This window comes from Equus caballus, chromosome 20 (genome assembly GCF_041296265.1).
Source record: "Equus caballus isolate H_3958 breed thoroughbred chromosome 20, TB-T2T, whole genome shotgun sequence".
Classification (NCBI taxonomy): domain Eukaryota; kingdom Metazoa; phylum Chordata; class Mammalia; order Perissodactyla; family Equidae; genus Equus; species Equus caballus.
In genome coordinates this window covers 25,026,531-25,048,888 of record NC_091703.1, presented here as the reverse complement: position 1 = coordinate 25,048,888, position 22,358 = coordinate 25,026,531, and the positions used below count along the sequence as shown (strand labels likewise).

The window sequence follows — 22,358 nt, the reverse complement described above, 5'->3', positions numbered from 1 at the left end:
AAAAATTCTAATAAAATACGGTAAACAAAGCCTCGCAGTAGATTAAAAGAAAGCAAAAATATCATGATCAGGAATGGCGTAATGTGAGAACAATCTGTGAATGTGATTCACCATAATAGCAAATTAAAAGAGAAAAATTTCCACAAATACTGAAAAAAAAAATACAATGAAATTAAACCATCATTCATTGAAAAAAAAAGAAAGTAGGAAGGAAACTTTCTCAAATGAATAAATAAGACAGAAACTGCCACATGTCTACCCAATGTCTATTCTCTCATTTACTCAGTAACAAAATCCTGATGTATATGGAGTATCAATGTGACCAACTAAAATACTTATCTTCCCAAATGTTCTTGCATCTAGGACTGGAAATATGGTTCATTTCTGGCCAGTGAGATGTAACTGGAAGCATACTAGGACTTCTCAGTATGTTCAGATTTCCTGATACACATACCCTCTCTTTTTCTGTCTGATATATGCTTATAAATACAGAAGATTATAGGCTTTGCCTGAGAGTAAGACCAGTCACTAGCCATTAAAAAAGTGATCACAATCTGAGGTTGAATAAAGAGAAGTACAGCAGTTAGAGGAAGGGAGGTGATATGGCCAGATCCTACTAAAGTACTCTGATTTTGTTTTGGGTGCCACACTGCAATTTATTCAGAAGAGAGCAACAAAAAATTGTAAATGGATTCCAGACAGTACCATATGACAAACATCAAAGGAGCTAAGAAATTTAGATTGGAGAAGGATAGATCTAGTAATGACCCACATATATTTGTAAGTTTGCTAAGTAGAAGAGACTTAAATAACATATGCCTCTTCAGATAAAAGGAACAAGACAGCTAAGCTAAAATTATAAGGATAGATTTTAGCAACACATAAAAAGTAATTTGCTAATAACTAGAGCTTTCAGAAAATGTCTGCTTCAGAGAAGGAGGTCAATATATTGAACAAGTGGCCAATTGATGGTTGTGTAGGATTTTTAAGCAGATGATGAGAGATTGGACAAGGACTTCAAAATCCTTTCTAGCCTTGCGATACTGTTAATCAAAGCACGTAGGAGAAAACTGATTACCCAGGATCTGGTTAATTTCAATTAGAGTTGGTTTGTTTCATCACTGGGCCAAGTAGTATGGGGCCATGCCAAAAATATATGGTAAACCGATTAACACCGACTATCATGCAAAGGGAAGCCATTGTGGTCTATTATAATCACTCAGAGGATGATCACAGGCCAATCAGTTACTTGCCCTGAGCTTCATATTCCCTTGAATAATGAACAGATAGTCTTCAAAATTCCTTCCCGTAGGAGATGAGTCTAATTAGTGGCAGAGTCTGGATTAGAAGCTGGCAAGTTTCCTGAATCCCAGTCTAGTATTCTTTCCATTCTTCTATGCAGATTTTTCAATGGTTTTTCCTTTAGGGCATATTTTCGCCTACAGCTATGATAGGCCAAAGCAGAAGCAGCAATAGTCAACTGGCCATGGATGGGTATCAAGGCCATCGGCCCTCCTCCCTCCCTGACAGTTGCCATGGTTAGAACGCGTTTCTCAGGCTCGGACTAATAGTATTCAGGTGAAAGTGAAGTTCATCACTTTCAGACCTGGCCCATCCAACCTCCTGGGTGTGAACCTTGGTGCTTCATGTCATCCTCCATCTGAATGGATAGGACTCCAAGGACCAAGGAGGAGTAAAGCCACAGATGAAAGCAGCCTGGGTCCCTGAATGACCCTGATGGGGTCCCCTGACCAGATATACCCACATTGGACTATGCGCTGAGCAAGAAATAAACTGAAATATCAGGGACTTGCATATTATCCTCCCTCCATATTTTTCCCCCGTCTCATCTATTTGTTTCACCCTTTCATGGGAACGCTGGCACATTCCGGTACCTTCAAAACTGGCATTTCCCTCTTAATTTACCCATGCGAAGTACTCATCCCAAAAGCAAAGACTCTGAAAGTCACTTCTACTAAAGAAATAATTTTTGAATATGAACTTTTGTAAAATTAGTCGGCTTCTTCCTTAATAAACATGAGTAAGAATTCCCCAAATTGGTGAGACTAGCTAAGAGTGATATGGATCCATGCCAGAAACATTTTTCTCTTCCTCCCCCATTTTAGTGTCAGGGAGGTGAAATAGGGAACCAAGGAAAAGGCAAATATTAATACAGTAAAGATAGCTAATATTAATAAAATGGAAATACTAGCTTTAAAAAGCAATATTTGCATTTAATACAGGATTATATAATTTTATTCCATTTCTCTCTCATGACGGCTCAATTATGTAGGCAGTGCTGGTATTTTAGAAGTTGGCTCGGGCTCAGCAAGATCCCACGCCTTCTCCAGACACACGCTGTCAGGGAATGGGAGAGCTCGTCAGCTGGGTCTCACGGCCCACTCTTACTACAGTAGAAGATCAAATTCTGTGGGCTAATTAGCCATAATGTTTAAGAGTTCCTATATATACATTGATGAAATGAAAAAAGAAAGAAACTGGTATCTTTTATCTCTCATTAAAAATAATTTTTTTTTGGAGAGGTATGGGAAAGACAAAATGTATAGATGATAAAATGTCTATAGCAATTATTCACAAACTGACTGGTAGTTTAGAATGATTGTAGTTTGACCCAAGATTAAATTTTTACTTCGTTTTTATTTTACTAGGTTATCTACTCTTTATATTTACATAAATATTTTATTTGTATATTTTTGCCACAAAAATCAATAGTTACAATACTAATATTTTGGGCCCAGTAGAAACTGACATGCTAGCATTTAAGTTGGCCTGTGTGATACACTAAGAAGAATGTATTTGGTCTTTGTCCCTGGCTGACACAGAGCTTCTAAAACTCTTGGAATAGGGTGATAGAGGTAATAGGAACATCTTTTGTTGTTCATAACAAGCCCCTTTCAACCATAACGAGTTTATGCTAACAAGGTGAGTCTTGGTGGACCCCTAGATAGCTTCAGGATAAGGGCTGGTTGTCAGAGAAACCAACCATGTAATGAGAAGGTTGGAACGTTCAGTCCCGTCCCCCAAACACGGGGAGGGGAGAAGGACTGGAGACTGAGTTAATCACCAATGACCAACGATGTAATCAAGCATGCCTACTTAATGGAACCGCCACAAAAACCCCTAAATGGGGAGGGCTTGAAAAGCCTATGGGTTGGTAAACACACTGAGGAGCTGGGAGGCTGGTAGGGCCCCCCACCAAGGGAGAAGGCATGGAAGCTCCCTGTCCCCATACCTTGCCCTATGCATCTCTTCCAGCTGGCTGTTCCTGAGTTGCATTTATAATAAACCCGTAAAGTGTCTCTTTGAGTTCCGTGAGCTACTCTAGCAAATTATCACACCTAAGGAGAGGGTCATGGGAACCTCTCCTGAATTTATAGCTAGCTGGTCAGAAGCACAGGTGGCAACCTGGGGCTGATGTCAGAAATGGGGGCACCACTGAGCGCCTAACCTGTGGGGTCTACACTAACTCCAGGTTGTTAGTGTCAGAATTGAATTGAATTGTAGGACACCCAGAGAGTTGAAAAATTAGTTGGTGTGGGGGGAAAAATCCCCACACATTTGGTGTCAGAAATGTTGAAAGCAGGGGGCCAGCCCAGTGGTGCAGCGGTTAAGTTCGCATGTTCCGCTTTGGCGGCCTGGGGTTTGCCGGTTCAGATTCCGGGCACGGACATGGCACTGCTTGGCAATCTATGCTGTGGTAGGCATCCCACATATAAAGTAGAGGAAGATGGGCACGGATGTTAGCTCAGGGCCAGTCCTCCTCAGCAAAAAGAGGAGGATTTGTGGTGGACATTAGCTCAGGGCTAGTCTTCCTCAAAAAAAAAAAAAAAAAAGAAAGAAAAAGAAAGAAAGAAAGAAAGAAATGTTGAAGGTAAAAATGGTCCATACCTTGGCTTTGAGGCTTCTGACGCCTGGAAAAGTTCATTAGGGGCATTAGAAGTTAAGGACAAGCTCCAGAAAAGCTAAAATAGACTTACGGTGGACTGACTCTACTCACTCCTAGCAAACACAAACAAACGAAAAATGATAATATTAAATGATGGCTGCTACTAAAGTCTAGTAATAAAGATGAATTGCAACCTCCTCATTCTCAGCGGAAATATGTGGATGATGGCGCCTATGCAGCCGCTGCACAGTTGTTAGATGTGAAAGCACTTTGAAAATCTCAAGCACTGTGAAACCATAACGTAGCACGTATTTTCACTATGAACCCAGGGAAAAGTAAGCTAGGCCTTGTTTCTCAGTCCACCAAGCCTCTGGGGAGAAGCTGGATCTATTTAGACCCAAGGCCTAATCCATCATCTCAGGACACAGCCTTGTGGTACAGAGGCCCCAGGATGGGGCAGCCTAGGACATGCCAACCCTGTGAGTGCTGGCGTTGCTGTGGACAAGGTTAAAATCTCTCTAGGACAGATCTAATGGGCTCCTCCACTGAGGACTCCGTCACAGTTTTCTTCCCCTCCCTTCTTTCTTGTTTTTGAAATGTATAAAGAAAAAAGTACACGACCATTCTCTTTCCACGGGTCACTGACTTGATCAAGGGAAACTCAAACCATCGTTTCACATGCAAGTTATACTGCTAATGGCTCACCACATGGAAAGAGGCAAAGGTTATTCTGTAACCATCTAGAATCTAGAGGGTGGGAGGCTATATTTTCCCTGTCTGCAAAGGTCTTTTCCTTATTTAAAAAAATGTTTATTCCTCTAAGAATATGTAATAGTGAACTAAAAAGTTAAAATCAAGTAAATTGGAAAAGAAAACTATGCGTTAAATTTTTTTCCTTTTGTTTTTTGAAATCATGTCAAACTATTCAGATTCAAATGAGAGAAATAAACTAAACACAACTGCCTGATCTAGTGTGAGTAAATGATTGACCATACAGGTAATCTGCTGTGGCCTTTATTCATGTCTCTGGTCATCCACCTACCACCCAGTATTGTTGAAGCTCTACTACATTCTAAACCCATACTGAGCACTGAGCATAAAACTATGGACAATAAACCCCATGCCTTCTAACACGGAGCTTATAGACAAGGAGAGAGTGCTCAGAAAACATTGTATGAGGACAGCTGTAACAGGGTAAGCATCAGGCATGGGAGGAGCCAGGGCCTCCGTGGAGGGTTGCTCAGGCTGTGCACTGTGCACAACCAGTATGTAAGAATGACTTTCCCTGGAGTTGTGTAACCACGGCCCTATAGGAGTACAGATGGGGAGGGCTTCCTGGAAGAAGTCTTGCCTCAGTGGAGATCTGAAAGATGGGTCGTTACCAGCCCAGGAGGTGTGTGTGTGGTGGCGGGGAAGCAATGAGAAAAAGGCTGTAGCACTGGAGAACTAAACACGGGATGGGAGGGAGGGATGGCAGGGATGACAAGGAGGAAGGCAGACAGCGGGTCAGGGTTGGCGGTGGGGAGCTGGTGTTCAGGATCACATCCAGGTTTCTAATTTGTCAAGTGGTGATGCTCCACTGGGGACAGGGGATATAAAAAGAAGGGCAGGTTGATAAAGAAAGACAGGCTCCCAGGTTTGAATCTGTTAAGCCCGAAGTGCCCTAGGACATTCCAGTTCAGGAGGCAGGTGACTATCAGAATCTAGAGTTCAGCAGAGAGGGCAGGAGTCAACAACAGAGAGATTATAACCATGGGTTTAAATCACATGACCCTGACAGCAAATACTACCCTCCAGGGCCAGGCGGAGGAAAACCGGAAAGACACCACGGGAGAGGTGGGCGGGAAGGAAAAGAGTGTGATGACTCTCCGCCTTTCAGGGAGGAGAGAGCTCTCTGTGTCAAGTAACCACTGAGACATCAAGTAAGATGACAGCTCACCATCCACAGGATTAGGTCAGGAGTGACCCTGGCAGGGCAGTTTCGGGAGTGGTAGGTACAGAATGAAGATTTTGGTGGATTGCAGGGTGACAGGAAGATGAGGAACAGAGACAATAGGCACAAAAGACTGTAAAGCAGAGAAAAGACACTAACCAGAGACATGGGGTAAATTACATTAAGGCTCCTTAGCACAAACAATTCAATGTTCTCCTGTGGGAGAGACAGCAGGAGGCTGAGTCCCGCCACGGGCACAGTTTTCCCACACACGGCCTCTCCACCACCCAGTTTGCAGGTTATCAAAAGCAAAGGCGCCAGAGTGGGTCAGAAACGGAGATCGGCAGAGTGTATGTGTGCACTCCAAAATGAGATGCAAACAATTTTCAATTAAAAATAAACTCTTTGGAACTTTTTCCCCATCTTTTCACCCTTAGACACTATAAAATTCTATAGATGTAGCCTATTTATCTCACTCATGTGAGCGATATTTTTCTAAGGACTTTCAAGGACAACTCTGCTCTGAAGAGCTGGAAACGTTACCTGTCTTTTCGTTGTCTTTCCCAAAACTGTTGAGCCCCAAGTGGAGACATTTTGCACGAATATCACACGGAAAGGTTCTATTCTCCTTAACTGTAAGCTTTCACACTGTGCAAGGCACTTCAGCAGGATTCTCCAGCTCCCCCCGCCCCCACCCCCGCCCAAGAAGGAAAAGGTGTGGGAGGGGTGGGGCCTCTCCAGGGCACCTACCGCTGCTTGGGTGGGTTGCTGTTTCTTGTTCCGTTTTGGCCTTAACTTGGTAAAGTGCTCCAGCTTCTTCCCTTCTTCGGAGGGCAGCTCAGAGATAAACCCTGAGCTCCGCTTCTCCTGTCTGATGGACGGGAAAGGCGGGTCTTCGATGTGGATCGGCACTTCTTCCAGGGCTTTATCTAGATCAAACTCCATTTCTAAAATAAAGCAAAGCCCAAGGCTGAAACTTATTGCATAGAGATTGATTTAAAAGTTCCTAAAAGTACCTGTAAGTTTATTACGGAATACAAACACCTAATTCACAAATCACTTAACTCTCTTTCTCAATATTTACTCATATATAGTATCCCTAAGAAACATCCCAGGCCAGCCCTGGTGGTCTAGTGGTTAAGATTCGGTGTTCTCACCGCCGTGGCCCAGGTTTGTTTCCAGTGAACCACACCACCTGTCTGTCGGTTGTCATACTGTGGCAGCTGCATGTTGCTGTGATGCTGAAAGCTATGCCACCAGGATTTCCAGTATCAGCAGGGTCACCCATGGTGAACAGGTTGCAGTGGAGCTTCCAGACTAAGACAGACTAAGAAGAAGGACCTGGCCATCCACTTCCAAAAAAATCAGCCACAAATACTCTATGAATAGCAGAAGAACATCCTCTGATATAGTACCAGAAGGTGAGAGGATGGCGCAAAAACACCAGCCAGGGTTCCGCTCTGCTGTACACGGGGTCACTAGGAGTTGGAATCCACTTGACGGAACCAACAGCAAAAGAAACATCCCTGAAGTGGTCCAACATCCTTGCTGAGGGTGTTGCATGGTTACAAGGAAATGGCTGATGTTAGCAAAACACTCACCAAAGGCCCTGGAAACAGGCCGCAGCATTCGGCTATGGATGCTCTTCCTTTTGGATTTGGGAGTCATCTAGCAATAAAATAGAGAAAGCACTTAGACAAGTATTCACAGAAAACTCGCCTTTCAAACTTCAGAAACATTGGCGGGGTGGTGGTTAGAGAAACATTTGGGATCAATTGTTGAAGCTCAGTATTTTTGTTTCACTTCTTTGGAGGGTGGCTGGGAACATCTGACAGCCTGAGGAAAGACTGAACCGACGCCACATTTCTAAATGTTTACAGTTTTCTCTAAGCATATAGCCAACTGCTTTCTTCTTTCTCCCAACCCTAATCAGTTAAACTCTATTTGTATGGTGGAAAGAAACAATGAATGATACAGAATTTAACTCCAAGCTGCACATGATGATATTAAAGTGGACATAAAGAATAAGATTGAAAGATTGTAAAAATCAGTTGTTAAATATTGAAAACACAATTAATTATTCATTGTTCATGATCACAGAAACATCAATGCAAGCACCACTGAACTCGTCACTTCAATGATTTAACCAGTTTAACTGTTTGGTTCCATATTTCTGCCACCAAGATTTTGATCTTTACATTATGGGCAAAGCCTAATTAGGAAAAAGTTGCCATGATTTAGAAATCTGGATCTTCTGTCATTTCTCAGTAAGACATCTTTGATCCTCCTAGTCCTCTAAAATATGAGACCAAAACCCAAACCATGGCCAAAAAAAAGAGCATTTTTCTAGCACTGGTGTCAACTGTTGATTATGTAAAGCCAAACCTAAGGAAGGCATGAGCTTCTCCCTCTATGGGACCACACATGTCAGAGCTGGAGAGAACCATTGTCATCACCAACACAAACAAATTCCAAGGAAGAAACTGAGTCTTGGCGATGATGAAGGCTACCATTCGTAGGAGCAGTGCCAGGAAGAGACTCGGTTATGGAGGTTAGCCCAGCATCCCTGCTACCACACCACTCGTTATCACTATACAGATGGATGGATTTTAGGGATATTTTAACTGGTTTGATACTAGGAATTGGCTTTTGCGTAAACTGAGAGATAATAACATAACTGAAAAAACTTAAGTTTGTAGATTTTCATTTCATTTAATAGGTTGTCATCTAAGGCTTTCTCAAAAAAAAAAAAAAAAATCCACCAGGTTGATAAACTTTCTTTGGTTCAAAGAACAAATTGTCTCATACTGAATTTTAAAGCAAATAACTTGACAGTTTCAACAACTTTATGCCATTTTTAATAATATCCTTTTGCTATTATTTATTGTTGAAGAAAAAAGGATAGAAAAAATGCCGAGCAATTGTATTGAAGTTCAGACTGGTCTTCCTGAAACGCACAATGAAATGTGCAGATTTGGTTCTTTCAAGGTTTTGTCAAAGGCAGACAATCTGAGGAATATCTATCCATAGGTTTTGCAGGTTCCATAGAAACAGTCAATCCAGGGCAAGTGGAAAGGAATCCAGTTTCATGGTTGTTCTTCCCAAACCCGGCCTTGCAGTTGGCTGAAGAAAGTAAAGTCTATTCATAAGTGAAACCTCTAAAAATAATTAATTCTCAAGAGATACAACCTACCAAAATATATGCTGTGTTTAGTCATGAAAATTTCTTCAAGATTCTATCCACTTTGTGCACAATCACGGTAGGTAAAAAGATCAAGAAGTAGTTTGGATTTAACTTCCAGTCAATTCCTTTAGATCACCACAAACAAAAAGGGAAGAAGTTTAAAAATGCATGGAATGAAGATGTCTTCGAAAATTTTTTCCTGTGACTCTTGATTAGATTTCATAGAAAGAGTATTCATAGGCAAAAATAATCTGGCTCAAGTTTCCCTATTTAGCCTTTATAACAGATATCAAATACACGTAAAACATGAGAATTATGACATTTCAAATATAGTATAATTTTTTAAATATATGAAAAGGAATATATATGGAATTATATATCCAAGAACGTAAAATATATCAAAAATATATATAGAAAGAGACTCACTTATAAACTGATACCCATGTGTGAATGTGTCATTCAGTTAAACCTAATTTTACAGACATACTGAGAAACATACAAAATCGTCAGGATTTTTGATGGTTGACTTCAACCAAAGGGGAATTAGTTTGTTCTTCTTGGTCCAGCTTTCTAATGCCTCAAAGCCTAGTATACAAAATTTGAAATCAGAAAGACGCATTCTAATGCTTTCATTGCTTTCCTTCATTTCACATGCTCTTTGCAAGTGCAAATAACTTCTAATTGCTTTTCACATAAAACTCCTTCACTGTATTTGACAACCTGTTAGTTGCGAAGTTTTGCCATGTTTGGACAGGGCCAATGGCCTTCTGCTAAAATAGGCAGGACCTGAAATCAGGCTAGTTTCTACAATTGGTATTAAGAAAGCAACCCAATTTTAACCATTTCTTTGGATGGATGAACTGTTTTACGATCCTCTTTTCATGGAGTTTAACAATGGAAAGAAAAAAATGAATCTGAATTCTCTCATATTTTTCTTTCTTTTCTTTAGAATTTCTTCTTTCTTTTCTTCTTTATTCCTATGATCCCATTACATTTACATCTAAAGCAAGGGGAAATTTAAGAATGATCTATGATTATCCACGTAAGTATATATTTAGGAACAAATATTCTTGGTTTCTCTAGAAATCTGGTTGACATGCACTCCCACTTCCCCCTTCACACAGCTGTTGGTTAGACGAACTGCATCCTGGGAAAAAAAATCTGGCTTTACCATCCTCTTTAGAACTGTTAACTCTCTTCCCTTTTCGTATCCAGATGAAAGGGTTAATTTTCTGACTGTTTCTTAGCCCTCATTTACCTTCCCTAAAAATTTGTCAATGCCTAAGTATTTTCTGTTCAGAGAAATAACAAAGGGCCCATCAGATGAACGGGGGTCAGCAACTGAAGCAGAAGTACACACACCAAATGGACCTTCCACAAATCAACTCATGGTTAACACCGTCAACTATTACTTTAGGCCTAGACAACATTTTTTATCTTTAAGAATGCATTTTATGAGTAAGAAGAAGCAATTTTCAATACTCACATCCTCAGGAAATACAAGGAGCAATGTGTTAAATAAACCCTTTAAAAATGTAACTTTAGAAAGAAAACCCTAAACACAGACTTCTTTCTCATCCTGACATCACAAACCATCAATACATCCCCACCATGGCAGACAGTGTGAACGAAATGCATGGCTCTTATTCTCTAGGAATCCAAAAGCAGAACAATGTCTACATTAATCAAAAATCTTCCTCATTTGATCCAATTTTTATAATGGATTTTAAACTACTCTCCATGTAGTTCAATAGTGGTATGTCCACTTTTACCACAAGTTAAGGACTAACGTTGGAACCTTACAAACAACACAATATTTTTTCTGTTAAACTCACTTTTATCATGTAACTCCTAGACACACAATTTTTTAAAAAACAAGTTAAAATGTTTCTATGACCATAAAAATAGGATGGAGTAGTTTCCTTGTTCATTTTATCAAGTTTGCCAAAGAATAATAAACAACACTCTCACCCCAAGCTCAAGAATCCCTAATTAATTTTCTTTTCCATGAGGTTAAAAAAATAAAACAAACAAAAAACCCAAACAGTTATGAAGCAGATTAGTAAAATTCTTCTAATACAAGGAGTGAATCATGATGTCGATTTATATAACTCTGGGACACAAGTAATATGACAAGAATCAGTAAGAAAAAAAAAAAGAAAAACAAAACTTGGAAGCTTAAGTATTCATGTCCTTTTTTGTTTTTTTTTACATGAAGGGAATAAGGACTTTTCCCCTCTTGAATGTTTATACTCTCTTCATCAACACTCTCCTTGCTTTCAGGAACACAGCTGGGGATATTTTAAATTCATGGCTTGTTTTGCTAGCTGAACCGTCTTGTAAAATCCAGTCTTGTCTCTAAATTGCTGCCTATTTCATTCAGGATCCACAGATGCATGACGACACTGCAGTCTCCTGGGAGACCAGCCAGGCAGCACAGAAGCGAATGGAGCACAAGAAGGTAAACTAATACGGCCAGAAACTGCAGAGCCACCAAAAAATACTTACACTTGTACAGCAGAGAGTCTCCATGCAGCAAAAAGGAAGGAAAAAAATATGAATGGAAGAGAGATAAAGCAACAGCATTACCAGAAAAGGGGAGGGAGAGGCACATTCACAAACAAACAGAAAAGCTACATAAAAAGCCTTCATAGCAAAGGAATAAGGCAAGAATGAGGCCAAAATATTATTAGCTTAAGGCACACAATCTAGCTTTTTAGAAGCAGAAGCACAATTACAGCTTGAAAATTGCAGAAACTCTTAGAGATATTACCTCTTTTGCTAAAGGTGCACAAAATGCCATCTACCAGCCTCATAAGGTATGAACTCCATTTGGGGGATGGGATCATCAGCTCCAAAGGCATATGGTGGACAGGACACCGGATGGATATTAGCAAACCCCACAGGGCTAGTCCCAGCCAAAAAGTGGGGACAGTGTACCTATGGGCATGTGTAAGCATCCCTTCCAGGGGTCTTTTACATCATGCCATGCTCCCCACTGCACTTTAGGATGAAGTAGTTTGAATTCTCTCTCCTTCTCGGTCATCAAAGCATTTCAGGAAAGGATCTGATGCCAGGACCTAGCACAGTTATCTACCCACAGGGTAATTAAATGTTGATGATAGCTTATATCTTAGTGGGAATTCAGGTCACCTTACCTTTCACATTAAATCTCTAATTAAATAATTCTAAAAACCTTATTGATCATTATTTATAGTTGTTAGAGCATCTTAATATTCTGAACATTTCCAAAAGAATTTTAAAAAAGCATAACAAAAAACAAGACGTCCAGTTGTAGAATGTCAGCTTTTGTGAACGCAAAGTATGGAGGGGTTGGGGAATTCTTTTCCAAAGCTACTGAAAACATGCTCTGAGGAGGGCCACCTGCTCCATCTCCCTGGGGCTGACATTTTTTTCCTTCAAGTTCCTTATTTTTTGTGTGCCAATTTTGCTCAAAATATAACAGGATAAAAATACAGGGCTCCTCAATTTGTGAACGTAAACAGTTTAGGTCTCTTGAGGGGTAAGGGGGCACATATGTAAAAAGCATTCCCCATAACCAACACCACCGTTACCATGATCAGGGTCATTTGCTTATCAGAAAGGCTTCTATGAGCAATGTCCTGAAAAAGTCTCAATCTCCAGACTTCTCATTTCATACTTTATTAGGTAATTTTCTTCAACTATGATACATTAAATTAGGTTGAAAACAGCCTTGCTGAATGAAAAGATAAAAAGTAATAATGCATTTTCAAATATTTCTGGATTGCCCAAAATAAAGACTCCTCTCCCTCTCTTAACACACATCCCCTCAAAAGCTTCCTTAAAGGTGTGACTATGGATACACACAGAAGAGACGTACAGCTGATGGTGAAGTCCCATAGATACTTTTAGACCTCCCTTGTCTTTGTGAAAGGCTAATTCAACAAGACAAATACTTTGTCCCAATTATCCACCTACAGATCATTATAGGTGAAAGTGAGGAAACCTTCAATTGGTTCCACTCCTAAAATGACAGGCAAGCAAAAAAACACTCCTATGAAGGGAAACCATGGCAACAGACAGTTAACTTTCCAACAAAATGAAAATCATTAGTTCACTCTTCTACTTCTTCTGCCCACTTTTTGGAACTCTTTTAACCATATTGACTTCAACATCTCCCCATGAGGATGAGGGAGGGAGTAATGAGTGAAGAGAGGTCATCCTCTCTCAAGACTGTATCTCACGCTCAAGGGTGGGCATCCAATAGCTGAGCTGGAATCTAGATCTTCCACTTAAGGGGTTGTGGAACTTTGCCCAATGTTTTTGTAAAGTCAGACCTACTTTTCCAGTTTTGTAAAATAAATTGTTGTGAGGATTAAATAAGATAATGAATATAAAGTGCTTAGCACAGAGCTTGGCACATAGTGGCAATCAATGACCTCACAGTGCTTCAATAATTGGTAGTGATTATAAGCAGTAGTAATATTATCATTTTTTTATTTGGGGAGGGGAGCATGCATGAGATGACTACTCATAAGCACAAAAAGTTAGGAACAATCTAAAAGCCATTCAAATAAGGAATGGATAAATAAAATGGGGTATATTCAAATGATGGAAAAGTAGTTAAAAGGAAAAAAAACTATATATGGCACCATGAACAAATCTGAAAAGAAAATATGGAGTGAAAAAAGCAACTTTTAGAAAGATATACATGGTATGATGCTATTTATGTAACTTCTAAAACATGCAAAACAATGCTGTAGTATACTGTCATGAATACATGTATGTTTGAACATACAAAACGAACAGGAAGTGTCCGATAAACTCGTGATAGTGGTCCCTCTGAGGAACACGGACAAGAGGGAGACTGTCAGTAGTGATCAAATGAGGCTACAGCTTTATCAGTAAAGTTTTACATGATTTTAAGATTCAATGAATATTTCTTGAGCACCTTGTGCAGTGGGCACTCTTGGAGAAGGGGGATGGGCAGGGCAGTGAATAAGAGATGAGGTCCCTGCACACTTAGTGTTTATAAATTGGTGTTAAAAAAAAAAAAAAAAAAAAAAAACCACTGGCAAGGGGCTAGCCCCGTGGCCGAGTGGTTGAGTTTGTGTGCTCCACTTCGGTGGCCCAGGGTTTTGCTGGTTCGGATCCTGGGCGCGGACATGGCACTGCTGGTCAGGCCACACTGAGGCGGCGTCCCACATGCCACAACTAGGATTCACAACTAAAATATACAACTATGAACTGGGGGGATTTGGGGAGAAGAAGGAGAAAGAAAAAAAAACACACTGGCAAAACAAAGACACTAATGTGTTAATGGTTGTCTGTTCAGGTTGGTGGGAACACAGGTATCTGGATTTTTTTGGTGTTTTTGTAATTTCTTAAGAGCTCTCCAAAACACCTATTTAAGAACACTTAAAGCACTCACTCTGGTCACTTGGTGCTTGCTGATGATCTGGACTTAGTTTGCAGACACCCTAATAGAAGCTCCTCTAAATGACCAAATACTACCACTACAGTGGCCACCTTCTGATGGGTAACAATGACAAAGGGACCGATCTGACCATAACATTTAGGAGGTGGGAAACCAATCTACTATAGCACATATGAAGAAATTTTAAAGATTCTTAAAGTAACTCAGGGTTGTTTGTGTGTGAAGTGTTTTACGAGCATTATTACTGCCCTGAGGTTTTCAAGAACAGCTGCCATCTCAACATCAAGGAGACACATATCGTCTTCCAGAGCCTAAGAAACCAAGTTAAAACAAAAACTCGGTACCACATCTACCATCTTCATTTTCTTTACCACAAAACTCACAGGTGAGGGATTTTTAAAAATTTAATGTGAACCTTCCTGGGGTTCACTCTATTTATCATAAATACTCAAATGTTTTGCCAGCCATTTTAGCATTTCCTTTTTTTTAATTTTTATTTTTTTGAGGAAGATTAGCCCTGAGCTAACATCTGCCAATCCTCCTCTTTTTGCTGAGGGAGACTGGCCCTGAGCTAACATCCGTGCCCATCTTCCTCTGCTTTATATGTGGGACGCCTACCACAGCATGGCTTGCATAGGTCCACACCCGGTATCTGGGCTGGCAAACCCCGGGCCGATGAAGCAGAACATGTGAACTTAACCGCTGCGCCATGGGGCCGGCCCAAGCACCTCCTTTTAATAAAGGCACAGAGATAGAGACTTGACGTTCAGAAACCAGATTGGGTGAGGGAAAAAAGCCATTTAGCTAGAAAAATAAGGAAATGAGGGGGTTTACCTCCAAGTACAGCAATTTAGGCAAATCTGCCCAAGACTGCAGAGGGGCTGTTTGACTCCCACCTCATCACACCTACAAGAATTTCAGACGGTCGCTTAGGCAAGCATACTCACTTTCATAAATGAGTTTAGAACAGAAACAGGAGGTGCTCAGGCAGAGATAAAGTCTTTTTACAAGTTAATAGCCCAGGGGGCCAGCCCGGTGGCGCAGCAGTTAAGTTCGCACGTTCCACTTCTCGGCGGCCCAGGGTTTGCCGGTTCGAATCCCAGGTGGGGACATGGCACCACTTGGCACGCCATGCTGTGGTAGGCATCCCACATATAAAGTAGAGGAAGATGGGCACAGATGTTAGCTCAGGGTCAGTCTCCCTCAGCAAAAAGAGGAGGATTGGCAGCAGATGTTAGCTCAGGGCTAATCTTCCTCAAAAAATTAAAAATTAAAAAAAAAGGAAATGTTAGCTCAGGGCCAGGCTTCCTCAGCAAAAAAGAGGAGGACTGGCAGTAGTTAGCTCAGGGCTAATCTTCCTCAAAAACACCCCCAAAAAACACAAGTTAATAACCCAGAACATTTGCTACAGGATTCTTTATCACAAAACCCAGTGATTTTTTTCAAGTTTTTTCTTTTAAATATAGAGTAGAATTCTTTTTGAAACATCTTAAGCACTGTCTCAAAAGTACATAACAGGGGGCTGGCTGGCCTGCCCAGTGGTGTAGTGGTTAAGTTCCCGTGCTCTGCTTTGGCAGCCTGGGGTTCGTGGGTTCGGATCCCAGGCACAGACCTATACACCACTCATCAAGCCATGCTGTGGTGGTGTCCCACTTACAAAATAGAGGAAGATTGGCAATAGATGTTAGCTCAGGGCCAATCTTCCTCACCAAAAAGAAAGAAAAAAGAAAAAAAAAGAACAAGAAGAAGAAGATAAATGGGACTAATTTAGCTAAAATATGGGAATGCCCACAGACTCACTCAGAAGGTTTCCTTTAGGTACCCCTCCCCACCCCATGTCTCCAGGCATCCCCAAGGGGAGACAAGGTGACTATCTCTGGGTTCTGTTTTGTTCACCTCCAGAGTCCCAAAGCCTGGTGAGAGCTTGACAGATAGTGAGCATCAACAACCGTTTAGTGAATAAATGAGTGAAGTGAACCACTGCTTTAATCCAGTGCTCTCCCCACCCTCGGATTTTATAGACTTGTTTAAAAAGAAAATTTGTCGCTACTACAACCATCATTTCCATAAAGGAAATTTAGGCACAAAGATAAAAAAGAAGGACACGATCTATTATAAAGAACAGTCCTTTAAATTAGATACATTTTCATGAAAAATTTTCTCTGTTGTCCTTATTTTTCCCATTTGATGTTGGACTGATTAAAAAAAAACTTTCTTTGGACCCTGGAACTTCCTGTGGATGCTGGTGGTGTCCAGCTCTTTACCCAATAACCTCTTCAAATGCCCACACCTATCTTTCTCTCCCGGCTATTTATTCTAAACATTTTCAAATTTACCAAAATAAATAAATAAAGCGCAAGGATAATATAATAAATACAAGTATACTTTTCATGTAGATTCTCTAATTATTAACATTTTGTCACATTATAGGAAATTCCTCCATTCTCATTCTCTGTCTCTCACACACACATACATGCACATACAAATTTTTGGTTGAATCATTTAAAAGTTGTTGACATCTTGACATTTCACCTTTAAATACTTCTGCATGGCTATCCTAAAAATTACATTCTCCTACATAACTATATATGATTACCACCCCTAACAAAATAGCAATTACGTAATATCTATGTACATTTTATGGTCTATATTCCGATTTCCCCAATTGTCCCTCAAATGTCTTGTAACACTCCTGCCTCCTCTTCCTGGACCCAGGATCTAAAGGAGAATTCACCCATGTTACATGGTTATGTCTCTCTAGCCTGTTACCCAGCACACCCTTCTTCCTCCACCCCGAATCCTACCTTTCTTTTCATGATACTGACTTTCTTGAAGAATTCAGGCCAATGTTTCACAGACTGTCCCACATTCTATATCTGTCTGGTTGCCTCCTTATGATTCGGATGAACCATTTTTAGCACGAACGCCACATGGGTGATGCTGCGAAGTGATGACTGAATCGCAGCAGGTGGCACTCATGTCAGGATGTTCCACTGTTGGTGACACTAAATTTAATCAATTAGGGTGGGGACTTCCCAATTTCTCCATTGTAAAGACATTTTTTTCCTTTGGTAGTTACTAATAACTCTATGAGGTGCTATTTTTAGTCCATGTGAATGAGCCCATTTTTATAAAACCACTGACAATACTTGCCTGAATGAATGAATATAATGGGAGCTACAAAATTGTAACTTTCTACTTCTTTTCATTATTCCCACATTTATTAGACGTCTTTAAAAATCAACGGTCCCTTCTTTAAATCCTCTGTATCCTCCTCTCTTATTTTTTTAGTATTAATATAGACTCATGGATTTTTAAAAATTAATTCAATGTATCAAAAACTATTACTATCATTATTCTTTTTGGTGCTCAGAGCGTCCCAGTGGAAGCCATTTCAATCTGGATTTTCTATCTTTGAAATGATCCTATTGGATTTAAAGCCAATCCTTGATTTTTGATACAAGATGTCCTAGGCTCAGCTTGTCCTCTTCTGTGCACTTTTAAAACGGATATGGGTGATCCCTGTTTAATGAACTAAGTTATAAAAATTAAATATCTTCTACTAGATTTTCAGCTTAGTCAATGCTCAAGGGGAACTGAAACTCAGTCATTCTTAATTGATTTACACCCTGAAATATCTAAGCAAACAGTATTATCACAGCTGTAGTTTAAAAAGTAATTTTTATGCATTTCAATTTTTTAAAGTATGAGGCAGTATAAATCTGAGAAGAAGAGATGCCTAATCCTTTCTACGATAACTGTCGGACATCAACAACCTTTAACATCTAGGACGAGTAGGTATGGGGAAGCCATAACTCTGAGAGCTGCAATAAATCGATGAACAAAAGGGGGCACAATCTGTGGAGATTTAGTGAGGTGCCATATTTCCCACTGAACACAACATTAAATCCAGCTATTCACATCACACTCATTAACTTTTATATCCAGAGTCTCATTTCATATCAAAGTTAAAGTGGCATCATGATGTTAAAACAAAAACATTCAGGGAGCAGCACTGACGAGAGACTATTGTGAAGATCACAGGAGAGGACTATTTTTAAAGGAACATGATTTGTTTCCTTATTTTCCAGATCTGCCCAATTTTTTTTTGATGCAAGAAAATAAAATCTTTACCTTCCTAACTTTGTTATGTTTTTTCCAGGAAACAAGAAACAGCTCGCTTTTTATTCATTTTAACTCAACTTGTAACTGATGGGAAAGTAAAATTTCACCCTTGAATGTTCTCTTTGAAAAGCAGACACAATTTAATACATTTTTCTTAAGAGCCGTCCAAAGAATAAAACTGCCTGGTACCAATTTCAAGCAAACATCTTACCTGGAGAGCATGTGTTAGTGCTGCTGGGCACAGAAGCATGATGCTTATTAACACAAGGTATGTGCCCCTTGTAGCATTACAATAAAACAGAAAGTGGGAACATTCTTTAACCACTTTATGCCCTATTAAGCATAATGTTATTCCAATAGTCATAAGAAGTTGAATAACATTTTAACATTTTCTTTCTTTTTTTTAAAGGTTTTATTTTTCCTTTTTCTCCCCAAAGCCCCCTGGTACACAGTTGTGCATTTTCGGTTGTGGGTCCTTCCAGTTGTGGGATGTGGGACGCCACCTCAGCATGGCTTGATGAGTGGTGCCATGTCCATGCCCAGGATTTGAACTGGTGAAACCCTAGGCTGCCGACGCAGAGCGTGCAAACTTAACCACTCAGCCACGGGGCCAGCCCCACATTTTAACATTTTCTTTACTGTAAAAGAATGAATAATGGGAGAAAACCCCACTGAGTATTATACCGAGATATTTTAAGACTAGATCTTTGGAAAGCCCACACAAGAATGAGGAGGTCGGGAGATTTACATACTCTCCTTCAGAATGGACGTCATGGTTCAGTGACAAGATGAATGATCAAAATAAGCCTAAAATGCTTAATGTAACATATTTGCTCTGTCCATAGAATATAAGCTCCATAAAGATGACAAAATTAATAGTTAACACTATCACCACCATCACAAATCAAATTAAATCCTCTAACAATTTGCATTACTGCTTTAAAAAAACTTGAGTCAAGTGAACTCAAATGGTGCCAGGTAAAAAGAATGGATGGTGGTTAAAGGGCCTCATGACTTAGGATTCTGTTTGGAGGTTGGAGGGCTGCAGTAATCCGTCAGTAGTCAGGAGGCCTGGTTCTCACTGGATCTCCTGGATCCCCATGCTTTTCTAACATTGAGTCTTAAAACTTCTTATCCTAACCCTTCAATCTCAAATAGAACTTCAGGTGAAGATGGCTTAGCACCCAAACTCTGTAAAACCTGTTCTGGCTTGGAAGCCAAGATCTTTGTCAGGTCCAGTTGAACTCCTTTTGAATAACACCCCTTCTGAATGGATCCTTAAGTGAGATTCTCCAAAGAGAATTGATTCCCAAGACACTGCTCTCTAAATTACAGATCCATGATTTTGATAGTTATTTGCCCGTAACTTTAGATCATCATTCTTATTAACCCATCGTTTTACGTACGAAGAGATCTGTAAAAAAACAATGCAATATCGTTTGCCACTTTTGATTTTTTTTAATTAGCTTTGATTTCATTTTAAGTTGAATCAACTATTTGCAGCCAAGCTATAGTGGAAAGTTGAATCAAGCGTCTATCAAGCACACGTCTTATATGCCGCTGTGGTATACTATAACCAAAGAAAAATGGTTTCAGAGCCTACGGGTACAGTCTCTATTTGTTGTCCTGACTTAATATTAACTACAACAAACCCTATGCCTTTCACTGACTCGACATTCTCCAACATTTAAGGTTTCAACATCAACTGCACACAGGTGGTCAATTCATTCCGTTACCCAAGGAGTGGAGGCCACAGAACACACAACTAGAAGCATTTCTGAGGTTTTGCTATGGCCATGATAGAGAACGCTCTGAAATCTTCTTCACGGAAAGGCCATTTTGGCCATGCTGAATTGGGTATGGCATTTGGGGATTTCAGTTGAGCGCATGCTCAAAGGCTAATGTGGATTTGAAGCTGCCTCCAGAGGAAAATCCTCACTTGTCTTTGTAGGGACCCATCCTACAGCTCAGCTCTGGTTAGAAGGTATTCTGTCTGGACAAGCGAAATGACCACATATGTCAATTTTGATAATCAGATGTGAGGTCCTAAAGCTTGCAGCACTAATTCCTGAGGTTAAGTTTCCACCCTTACCCAACAAGCAGAACAGAGGACCACACAGTGGGAGCAGGGGGACAGGCCCTGAACTTTGCTATAGCATAACTGCCTCAGTTTTCTTCTATTAACTCCATTCACCTCGCTTTACAGTTTTATTTTTTATTTTATTAATTATTAAATATGCCACCTAGTTTCTCAAAGAAGGTAGAAAATATACAAATCCTATATATATATATATATATATATATATATATATATATATAGTTACATAAGTAAACTAAAACATATAAAAGAAATACAGTTATATCTGGAGCATGGAAGTAATTTTTTGGTCTAGTTTCCAAGTATGGTTTTCAGCATGAAAGTCAGTATGATTTTCTTCAGCCATCAAAGGCCAAAGCTAAAAGCCATTTTTACTTTATATTTCGATTTTGTTAGGGAATAGGCTAACAAATAGGAACAGAGGGTTGGCCTCAGTCCTGAGAGGTGGAAAATCCTTAGATATCAAGTTCTAGCAGTGATAGTGGTTTCCTTTGAGGCACATAAGAGAAACCGAGAATTTGGAGAGGCCAACAGCTTTCCTCTCTGCATTTCTACACTTGAGCTGAAGATTAATATATCCCAACTCCAATGAGTGTTTCTAAACTATAAGTGGTATAATTAGAGATTAAGATTGAATCACTTAGGCTATCGAGTCCAACCAAATTTGACTGAGACGGACAAAAGCATCAGAAAAGCACCACTTTCCTTTCTTCATCCACCTCCGTTTTAGGTCACTTCTTTCGGTCATTCCCAAATGTCAGCCCAAGTTATTGACGCCACTTGTTCCCTCCTCAGTAAGCCTTTACTTCCAGGAGACACTTGGTTAAACTTCAAATTCTATCCGGCATGAAGGAAAACCGTCAAATTAAAAGTCAGGGCAAGTGCACAGCCTGATTAAGCAGGACTGAGTTTGGAATGACCACACATATTCTCCAATGACCACAAATGTTCTCTGTACGAGCAGCTTTTAGAGGCAGAGAGCCCTCCATCCTGGGTCTTTCTGCTGCTTGCTCCGATCAGTCCAAACACCTACAACTCAAGCCATCATTTGCCCCATAATTCGAAGAGATGTGGATTTGCTACCATAGGTTGGAATCTCGCTGAGTCCACTGGGAGGAAAAGTAAAACCCCGTAAGGACAGAATTAGCCTGCAGTCCTAAAGACACCACCCACCAAACTCACACTCAAACTCTCCATGCAAAGGCTCATTCCCACCCCAACCTTCGCCCGGCTTTCCCTCCCAGTGACCTGGGCCAGCCTGAAGACCGGGGATCCAGCAGAGTGGGTACTGGCTTGGAAACTGGATCATTTGGAGTTGAGGCCCCAGCTCTGGCCACTCCCTAACTAGCAGTGTGATATGGGGCAAGTGTGTTAACATCTGTGAGCTCTGAGATTCTCATCTGAAAAATGGATTAAAACAACTACCACACATGGCTACCAGGAGAAAGAACAGGTCACAGTGCATGTCACCCAGTGGGTGGTTGGTTTTTCTCCTTTTTTCCTATTCAACTTGCTGAGAGCTTGGATCACTGAGGACATAACCCATAATGTTCTCATTAATTGAACCTCATATGTTTAAAGATAAGAGCCTTTTCATGAAAAGAATTACTTTCTAGAGTTCCCAGAGAAATCTGTTCCTGACATTTATTGATGGCATTAGCTATATAGAAATCAGTAAGATATAACTGCTGT

General features: G+C 40.2%; 1 protein-coding gene across 25 annotated transcripts in view; it reads right to left on the bottom strand.

Moving 5' to 3' along the window:
• Window positions 1-22,358, bottom strand: part of CARMIL1 (capping protein regulator and myosin 1 linker 1) — a 312,491-nt gene that overhangs the window by 28,914 nt on the left and 261,219 nt on the right. For all 25 annotated transcript variants that reach the window (XR_011429896.1, XR_011429897.1, XM_003363747.5 and 22 more), the window contains 2 exons: window positions 7,442-7,508; window positions 6,591-6,787 (listed from right to left, as the gene is read on the bottom strand). Coding sequence is in view for 23 of the 25 variants with exons in the window: in XM_003363747.5 (XP_003363795.1) it covers window positions 6,591-6,787; window positions 7,442-7,508 (264 nt within the window). In the remaining 2 variants the exon portion in view is untranslated. The remainder of the gene's footprint in view (window positions 1-6,590; window positions 6,788-7,441; window positions 7,509-22,358) is intronic.